The 11,009-nt window shown below is 37.6% G+C and overlaps 1 protein-coding gene across 4 annotated transcripts in view; it reads right to left on the bottom strand.

The window, feature by feature from the left end:
• Window positions 1–2,159: 2,159 nt before the first annotated feature.
• The window catches only part of swt1 (SWT1 RNA endoribonuclease homolog), a 45,890-nt gene continuing 37,040 nt past the window's right edge, over window positions 2,160–11,009 (bottom strand). For all 4 annotated transcript variants that reach the window (XM_030133229.1, XM_030133228.1, XM_030133227.1 and 1 more), the window contains exon 17: window positions 2,160–2,690. In XM_030133229.1, coding sequence (XP_029989089.1) covers window positions 2,585–2,690 — 106 coding nt within the window. In that variant the 3' untranslated portion in view covers window positions 2,160–2,584. The remainder of the gene's footprint in view (window positions 2,691–11,009) is intronic.

The raw sequence follows: 11,009 nt of genomic DNA, 5'->3' as shown, positions 1-11,009 counted from the left end.
ATGTGCAGATGGGCGTCCTGCATGTTTCAGCTGGTGATGGGATGAACAGGGTGTGTTTCAGTGAGCGCTGCAGGTGAAATACACTGATAAAGACAGACTGTTAATTCTAATGGAACACAGCTGATCATTCACGGCAGGGCTGGGCAGTCCTGAGTGTCCTGCATGTTTTAGACGTTCCCTCTTCCAGCTCACCTGAAGGTCATGGTCATTCTTCTGCACAGCTGATGACAGGCTGATCATGTGAAGCAGCTGTGTTGAACAGGGAAACATCTAAAACATGCAGGATACCGGCCCCCCAGGACCAGGATTATCCAGCCATGATTTAGAGCATGTTTGCAAAAGAATTTGTAAAAATATAGAGTAAAATTCTGCTGAAAGTTACTGCCCTATAATTTACATTAGACTGTCTTTGTGTAAAACTTCTTCCATACATATTTATATTTGAAAGTACTCAGATATTAGAACTGCATGAGCCTGTTTCAAGTAAACATCTCACCCCAACAAAGGGGTCGTGTCTCCATCTGACACCATTTGACCTTGAAAAAGTAGGTCCAGGTGATGTTTTCAATATTCTTCTGCTCCATGCCCAGATGCATCCACAGTATAAATGTGGTGCAGATGTCAGTGCATTCTTCAGATAATGCGATTACGTCGTTGAATGGACAGACGACAAAACGATTACAATACTGTAAAAAATGTTCTCAGACCTTAAATGATAAAAAGTTGGGTTCACACTGAACAATACAGCGCGTTTTAAATGAGAAAGACTTCAAACGTTTAGTGTAAAAACCAAAGCTCGTCACCACTTTCTTGTTGCTTTTGGTTCATTATCCAACTCCTAGTGCAAACATCCAAACAGCCTGGGTTTGTCGACAGTTTGTGATCGTCCGTCTTTTCAGAGGGTTCAGATCTGGATCCCAAAGTTGTCTCAATGTTTTTCCAAAGATGTACTTAAAAAAAAACAAAAAAACTTCCCTTAGAGCGTTGGTTACCAAACAGAGGAATCTGCAGCTGTACTGAACTACACGACAGTAGTTGAGCTAACATGCTAATATTTGCACATTAATATGAAACCAACGTATCTGATTTCAACTCAGGAAATTTGCACTGAGTTATGGAATTATTTGATCCTAAACCAGTTTGAGTGGATATTAAAATTCCGATGACACCAGAGGCAGAAGCAGGAGATAATGAACTGGTGTTTCTGAAACCCAGGCTTTGTTTTTCTGTTTTTATTTGAGACAAACCTCTTAATGAAGCCGTAGAAAGTGAGCTGCATCATTCATTAATCAGGCGTTTTTGTCGGCTGTGTTTACAGTTTGGTAAAAGTTTAAAGCAGTGGTTTCAACCTTTTTGGCTCCTGACCCCATTTTAACAGCACACATTTGTGGTGACCCCAGACATTCAAAACAGAGACTTTTTTTTTTTTTTACCAAAATTAACTTGTTTTTGATCATGTAATAGTTTGCTATATTATGTTTCAAATACAGGTTAATGTCAGAGGACATTTAGTCTATATAATGTCTATTATTGTGGACATTTAGTCTGTATAATGTCTATTATTGTGGACATTTAGTCTATATAATGTCTATTACTGTGGACATTTAGTCTATATAATGTCTATTATTGTGGACAGAGGCAGTAAATCCAGGTGTAGGTTAAAGGTCAGGATCTGTCCAGTCAGTCCAGCTGGGATTTATAAGGAGGACAATTAATACTGAACAAACAAGAACTGAAACTATGAATTATGAAAGAGCTGCAGCATCTGAAACTGACCACAGTGAACATGTGACACAAACAGAAGCACAGTGCTGCAGTTTCACAACCACAGTTTGTCTTTTATGGATTGGGATTGTCTCTGTCAACTCACCATAGATTTTTTATTAGTAAGTTTTTTTTGTTGTTTTTTTATCAAATACTAGAAATTTTCAGGCGACCCCATTTGAATTCCAGGTGACCTCACATGGGAACCCGACCCCAAGGTTGAAAAACACTGGTCTGAAGTGTGGAGTATTTTCAGTGTTTAACGTCCTAAATGATGTGTTATTATGATGCGGGGGCTAACAGTGGGCTTTCTGTCTGTAAACTGGATGAAAAGGTGCAGTGAGTTTTATCAAACAGAAGCGTTCAGTGCAGTGAAGCCGCTGTAAAAGAGCTGATGAAACAGTCAACTGCATTTATTGAATACAAACTTAGGCTGTCACCACACGCTGCATGTCGCTAAATAAATATTACAGTATAAATATATTAGATACGTCTCCAAAGCAACTGAACCAAATCAACTTTAAAAGTAACTGCAGTGGTCATTTACCAGAGGAAATGACAGCCCAGTGTAGAACAGCTCATAAAAAACTGGAACTAGAGCTCTAAAAAAACAGCCTGTAGTGAAAATAAAACCTCAGCAAATATTCAGGAAAACATTTTCCCAACACGAAAACGCTTTTTAAATACAAAGCAACAACAAAACGTGAGTAGGTCCGGTCACAGAAGGCACATGAGAAGAAGCTTCCCTGTCACTGAAACAGGACCATTAATGAACGGACTTTGTGATGGTCTTACATGCAAAGGCCACGCAGCGGTCCAGTCAGAGCTGTGAGGTGAAGGCCAAGTGTTGACCAGTAAAGGCCACGCAGCGGTCCAGAGCGTCCTTCATCTGCATTAACTGGGACCCTCCCAAACTCAACTTCTCTCTGGAAAAACAGACAACAGAGTTCTTATTAGAAAGTGTCCATTCCATATTCACTACTGCACCCCCATACCATCACAGATACTGGTTTAAGCACACGTTTCCAGTTGGTCTCAGTCCATTAAATGAGCTTTACGACTGCGTGTCTGGATCGTGTTAACACGTGGCCTCTTCTATGCACGACAGACCTTTAACCTTTTATCACCTCTAACCTCCTAAGACCAGCTACTTCTGTCCACGTCTGTGCACAAGACTTTCACCAAGACTTCCACAGCTTTATAAAAAACAACAAAAATCGGACCACTGTCCCTGTATCTTAGCGGCCAAATTCAAAGCTTAGGTAAATGTATCCAGATCCATTTATTCTGCCCCAGTTCTGTGGATTTATTCTATTACAGAAACAGTCCATGTTTTGCTCATATTCAATCAGATCTGTAAAAAATTCAAATTCACACTTGATATCATTGATACTGATTTATTGGATCAATCCACTTCCTATCTGTTAGAATGGGAACATTTTTCAGGGTGGCACCAAATCCAGGATCAGATCCGGATCCAAATAATTTCTCTAACTTTTGTTGACATCATCATACAGAAGCTGTAGACCAAGTTTGAAGTCAATCGGAATTGTAGTTTCGGAGAAGAAGACGATTGAAAGTTTTGTAACAGATGACAGACAACAGACACATGACGACAGTAGCTTCCAGCCTGTCGGCCGGTACGCTAAAAACCTGTCGACTGCACTCAGGTTTACAGCACAGGGGCTGGAGGGTAAATCTGACAGAACCTGGTCACACTTTAGAACTCCGAACAAAAGCCTGCCTTTTGCCTGACTCCTTGTTTTTACTTATTCATGTATTTTTCTCTCTCTCTCTTTCTTTGACTGCCATCCTCGTCGTCTCAATGCCCATATTCGGACCACTGGGACGATTTTTTCTGCCAGAGGTCCAGGATGTCGGTGTTCGGACCAGAATGATCAACACAGACTGGTGTGAGTGGGTTTTTTGGTCTGTTTTTTGTACTTGTGTATATTTGTTTTGTTCTTTTGGTGTTCTGTTTGCCCGTTTGATACATGAGTGTTTATATGGATGTGTTTGTGGGGATGCCACCTGGATGGGGGGGGGGGGGGGCAGGTTCACAACTGCTTTAAGAAATGCTTTAATGATGTCAATATTAATCTGTATGGAAAAACAGACAGACAGACAGACAGACAGACAGATAGATACTTTATTGATCCTTTGCAGGAAATTGTTTGGTTACTACAGCAGCAGTACAAGAAAAACACACTGACCCATCACAATAAACATCCCACAAACAACCAACAATGGAACAAAGAAGTAAACAGAATAAAAGATATATATATATATGTATATAATACAAGTAATGTAAATAATACAATAACCCAAACACCTAAAAATGATGAAGTTGTAAAAGAAAAAAACAAAAAACTGTTCACTGCAAAGGACATTCCACAAAAAAAACAAAAACCAAACTAGAAAAGCACTCTGAGAGCACAGACCGACGCCACGGCAGATCAGTCCCCCCCCCCCCCCCCCCCGATCACCTCCAAAATTTAAACATTTGTTCCTTGTGCCAGTATCAACATTTCCTGAAAATTTCATCCAAATCCGTCCAGAACTTTTGAGTTATCTTGCACACACACACACACACACACACACACACACACACACACACACACACACACACACACACACACAGACCCAGATAAAAACAGAACCTCTTTGGCGAAGGTAAAAATGCATCTGAAAAAAATGTTGCATCATGAAGTTTCCAATATTGGCCATTATTGAGTGAAAAACAGCCTGAACTTCCCTGGGCCTCAGGAGGTTCAACAGCCACAGACAACCACAGGTATGAATACACCAGTACCTAGAACCACTGGTCCAACCTGAACATGTGAAAAACTGAGATCCACTGCAGTTTGTCAGCTTTTCATTGTCATCATACATGATCCATGCGGACGTTGAGAGTGAACACAGAAACACTGTCATCTTCTACAACAGATTCATCGGTAAAACCTGTGGCGTTCACTAAATGACAGCGGTGGTAGACACTTGTTTTTACGTTCAATATATTTTACTGAAAAGGCCACAATTCAACACGTTTCTCTGTTTTAATAGAACAACCTTTGGATTTACTCTGTAGACTTTATGAACATCTATTAAATATAGGACAATACTGTACCTGATTTTGACTAAAATATGCAAAAATGCAGATTATAATATCATAAATGTCGATAAATCACTTAAGAAAAGTCAGATATAGAGATAAATCCATTTCGAAGTCACCACAAAAATAGTTGTTGGTGTTTAAGGGTTAATCTGCATTTGTGGGAGTTATTGGTTTTCATTGTGGAGGTGTTCCAGAAGCCATGTCCATGTGATTTCCATCTCAGCGTCATGCCTGGTTTTAATGCAGTGCTGCCTGAGGACCTGGACATCATGGGAATCCAGTACTGACTTCCAGCCTTGTTTGTTGAGCGCAGACATTTCTTCATGTTCTTGGAATCTTTACATCATGTTATCATCATATGTCCTGCAGATAATGAGATGTTTAAAGTGTTTGTGATCTTACCTTCAAATTAAACATTTCTTTTTCTTTTTTGTCAGACAGATGGAAGAAAGTGGATTTTTTTACTTTGGCATGTTTCAGCCACAACCTGTAGCCCTCCTCACAAAGGTCAGTTTATGTTACAAAATGACAGATTTGATCAAATATGGGAGAAATGGAGGACATAAATCTAATTCAGATGACAGGACTTTTTTTTTTTTTTTTTTTTCTATTTTTACCTCCGCAAAGGAACGGCAGAGGTTATGTCATCATCTGGGTCTGTCTGTCTGTCTGTCTGTTAGTCTGTTAGCAAGAGAAGTCAAAAAGTTATGGATGGATTTGGATGAAATTTTCAGGAAATGATACTGGCACAAGGAACAAATGATGAAATTCTGGTGGTGATGGGGTGGTGGTGGTGGTCTGCCTTGGTGGAGGTCTGCGCTCTCCGAGCGCTTTTCTAGTTAATTTCTATATTCTCTTTTCTTTAGGAAACTGTATTTCCCTGTATATTGTTATTGTGATTTCTTTGATTATGTACACCCCTCTTTAAATGTTCTTGTTTTTTTTTCTGTACAAAACCTTCTGGAAAAATAAAATTATTAAAATAATAATAATAATAATAATAATAATAATAATAAAATACAATAAAAGATTTTCAGGTTTTCAGTTTCTATTGGTTTTCCCCTTTAGTTCACTCATGTTGCACCTATAAAATCTATTAAAACAAACACTGATAATTATTATTATTTTATTATTACAGGGTGGGGAAGCCAAATGTACACTGAACATTTAGTTGTTTTTTCTCAGCAGACACTACGTCAGTTGTTTTGAACCCAAACATATACTGATGTCATAATCATACCTAACACTATTATCCATACCTTTTCACAAACTTTTGCCCATATGAGTAATCAGGAAAGCAAACGTCAAAGAGTGTGTGATTTGCTGAATGCACTCGTCACACCAAAGGAGATTTCAAAAATAGTTGGAGTGTCCATAAAGACTGTTTAGAATGGAAAGAAGAGAATGACTATGAGCAAAACTATTACCAGAAAGTCTGGAAGTGGAGGAAGCAACAAAAAACGTACCAAAGCTTTTATTAAAGCTCTCAAATCCAGAATCCTAAAGAGTCCAACCAAATCCATGAGAAAAATGACAATTGAACTGGAGGTAGACAACAAGAGTGTTAGAAATGCAGTAAAATAGGATTTGAAGTTCAAATCTTACACAAGAACACCAAAACACTTGTTGACAACAGCAACAAATCCAACTTCAGCAATTTTTGGGAATCACGTTTATGTCCGCCTTCTAGCCCAGATCTAAACCCTCTGGATTCTGCTGTTTGGAACGTTTTAGAACATGCGACTAATAGAACATCACACAGCAATGTGGACTGTCTTAAAGATACTATTAAAGAAGAATGGGAGAAGTTGTCACCCCAATATTTGAGGAACACTTGCGCAAGTTTCAGGAAGCGTGTGAAGGCAGTTATTGAGAAAGAAGGAGGACACATAGAATAAAAACATTTTCTATTATGGACATTTTCTTGTGGCAAATAAATTCTCATGACTTTCAATAAACTAATTGGTCATACACTGTCTTTCAATCCCTGCCTCAAAATAGTGTACATTTGCTTCCCCACCCTGTATGACTAAATGATATGTGATTCTTCTTCTTATTATTATTATTATGACTAAATGCTATGTGATTATTATTATTATGATGATGACTAAATGCTATGTGATTATTATTATTATTATTATTATTATTATTATTATTCTGACTAAATGCTATGTGATTATTATTATTATTATGATGATGACTAGATGCTATGTGATTATTATTATTATTATTATTCTGACTAAATGCTATGTGATTATTATTACTATTATTATTATTATTCTGACTAAATGCTATGTGATTATTATTATTATTATTCTGACTAAATGCTATGTGATTATTATTATCATTATTATTATTATTATTATTATTATTATTATGACTAAATGCTATGTGATTATTATTATTATGATGATGACTAAATGCTATGTGATTATTATTATTATTATTATTATTATTCTGACTAAATGCTATGTGATTATTATTATTATTATGATGATGACTAGATGCTATGTGATTATTATTATTATTATTATTATTCTGACTAAATGCTATGTGATTATTATTATTATTATTATTATTCTGACTAAATGCTATGTGATTATTATTATTATTATTCTGACTAAATGCTATGTGATTATTATTATCATTATTATTATTATTATTATTATTATTATTATGACTAAATGCTATGTGATTATTATTATTATTATTCTGACTAAATGCTATGTGATTATTATTATTATTATTATTATTATTCTGACTAAATGCTATGTGATTATTATTATTATTATTATTATTATTATTATTATTATTATTATTATTCTGACTAAATGCTATGTGATTATTATTATTATTATTCTGACTAAATGCTATGTGATTATTATTATTATTATTATTATAATTCTTCTTCTGACTAAATGCTCTGCAGTCTGGTGTAAAAGCTTCTTTCTCTTGTTTGGCTGATGTGCGGTGACTCTGCAGACAACTTCACTGCCCAGTACAGAATGTCCACAGGAAACAAAGAGCCTCTGTTTGTCCTGCAGCCTTGTGTTTCAATGGCAGCTCTTTATCAACACTCTTCCAGCTGAATTACATTTTTTTGGTCACAACAGTGCACATCTTCACCATTATCTCACTAACACACACACACACACACACACATGCACATACACACAAATACGAAGAGGCTGCAACAGTCTTGGCAGCGGCTGCTTCGCTGCACAGACACAGAGCGCTTGTTGCTTGTTTGTTTCCTCCTCTGCTTTGTTTCCATTGGACGGTTACATAACTTCAGGAAGGACGGAACACAGAGAAAGAGCAGGATTCTGGGGCCGCTCGAACCACGTGTTCCATCCGTCCCATTTCTGCTGCGAGAAGTGTGGCGCAGGGCGTTTGGAAAAGTTCTGGAAAGAGCAGGTTGTGCTCTGCGGTCAGTGTTCTCATGCTAATGCTGTTCCTCATGTGTTGGTCTGTCACAGCTGATGTGGTTTTGCATTCCAGTGTTTCCTGGACAAAGGGCGCCGTGCGAAACGCTGTGTGCCGATGTGCTTCTATTGACCACATTCTCATTTGAGGCATCGAACCCTGATCGCACTCGCACAAAGTTCAGTGACGCACATGAATTGTACAAAGTCACTGACCCAGATCGCCAATGTATATACAAAGAGGAAGAGCTGGGATGTCCGTGTGTTATGTAACCAACGACCTACACTGTGGAACTGACAGGTAATTATTGGATGTCCCCCAGAGACAGGAATGCTTTGGACTCAGTTGGATGGAGAACACACACTCTGCTGAAATGACGTACCTGAGCCGTGTTCATTTGACATCCAATCATACGCTTTCATTTAACATGGACGTCTTCGTTCAGTTCTCCACCGAGCCACGAGGCTGCTGTGGGCAGGAGATCATCACCATAGCAACCAACGTTAAGTCTCATGTTTCCTCAGAACGAGATCAGTTTAATGAAGGAAATCTGTATTAATAGGAAGTGAAAATACACAGGAAGAGTCTGTTATGGAGAAGATGCTTTTCTCTATGTGATTTTCATTTCATTATCATCAAACTGAATATTATTATTATTATTATTATTAATAATAATATTAATAATAATAATAATCTTTGAATGGGTTTTAGCAAGTGTGATTTTGTTGTTGATATTTATATTAGGGCAGTGGTTCCATCCTTTTTTGGCTCCTGACCCCATTTTAACATCACACATTTCTGGCGACCCCAGACATTCAAAACAAAGACTTTTTTTTTTCTAAAATTAATTTGTTTTTGATCATGTAATAGTTTGCTATACTATGTTGCAAATAAATGTTAATTTTAGAGGACACTTAGTCTATATAATGTCTGTTATTGTGGACAGAGGCAGTAAATCCAGGTGTAGATTACTGCACAAAGGCTCAGGATCTGTCCAGTCAGTCCAGCTGGGATTTACAAGGAGGACAATTAATACTGAACAAACAAGAACTGAAACTAGGAATTATGAAAGAGCTGCAGCATCTGAAACTGACCACAGTGAACATGTGACACACAAACACAACCACAGTGCTGCAGTTTCACAACCACAGTTTGTCTGCTATGGTTTTGGACTGTCTCTGTCAACTCACCATAGATTTTTTATTAGGAAGTTTTAGTTTTGTTTTTTTTATCAATTACTAGAAATTTCAGGCAACCCCATTTGAATTCCTGGTGACCCCATGTGGGGTCCCGACCCCAAGGTTGAAAAACACTGTACTAGGACATTTTATGTCAAAATCTTACATTAAATACAACATTTATATATATATATATATATACATATATATATATATATATATATATATATATATATACATATATAAATACACATACACACACACATATATATTAGGTAATATTAGGTATATTACACATTAGCTATGTGATTTAAAAGGCTTTTAAAGATGATGTATTATTACCTTTTTTTTTTTTACTGAGTTACATAAGGCTACTGCGTATTATGTCATTACAGACAGTTATTTGCCTGACTCAATAAAGTATGTAGGAACTGATAAGAAAGTTAAACACTGACATTATCATGTGACAGAACACTCACACATTCAGCGTGACAGAGTGCGCTGGTATGTCAGCGGGTGTTGCTGCTGTAATAACCAGCCGCTGAACTGTGTCAATAACCATCAGATGTTAACACTGACATTTCAGATAACACCACTTTCATATAAACAGACACAGGTCAAGATGTTTCCAAACCACACCAGGAAAGTCTAGGATTTACTGAACAAACAGTACAGACAGGTTTAAATATAGCTATCAAATCTGGCTTAGAAGTGAACTGGTGTGAAAAGGTGTTTGGTGTTGGACCTTTCCTTCCCACTCTCAGGGAAGACAGTCAAACTGCACTGACATTTAGACCAGAGCGATCAGAGGATGGCACATCCCAACGGCCCCCGCAAAATCAAAGTGGTGTGTGTTTGTGACGTTAGCTTGGTTTCACCGACAGCAGAGGAATCCAGGAAAATAACTAAACAGCACCTTGAATCAGCCAACACGTACATAGAATAGATACACAAGAAAAGACCGACAGAAAAGACCGACATGAGATGAACACCGCCGGATGTGAACCTTTATCAGACACGAGCTCAGGTGGGTGACTCTGGCCCCTCCCACTGGGGTCTTCATCTGTTTCGCTGTCTTTACCGCAGACTCTTTCCTCTCTAAACTGCAGCCGACAGCAGCAGCTCATGTGTTGTAAAGACGCTTTACCATTGGTTTGTTTGTAAGGCAGCCCATGAAATAAAATGCTTAAGAATCGTCTGGGTTTAGAAATGAGATCACATACATGTGTGAATCGAGATCACAATCTTTTAGCGATTAATCGTGCAGCCCTAGTGTTCCAGCACATCAGGTCTGTTGGTTTAGTAAAGTTGAAATGAGCACATATACATTTGTCAGTCTCTGTACTCAGATCCTCTCTGGTTCTATGTGACGTCTGCGTTAGTGTGACCTCCTTTGCTCCTAACATGTCTTTAACCCTTTTGTTCAGACTATATGAGATTTATAACATTACATTTCTGAAGTTTTAGACCAGCTTTCATTTAACACATGTCTAATTGTGCTGCTTCTTGTCATGTTACATATAAAA

Source organism: Sphaeramia orbicularis, chromosome 4 (assembly GCF_902148855.1).
Source record: "Sphaeramia orbicularis chromosome 4, fSphaOr1.1, whole genome shotgun sequence".
NCBI classification, from domain to species: Eukaryota; Metazoa; Chordata; class Actinopteri; order Kurtiformes; family Apogonidae; genus Sphaeramia; species Sphaeramia orbicularis.
This window is presented reverse-complemented; position numbering and strand designations above follow the sequence as displayed.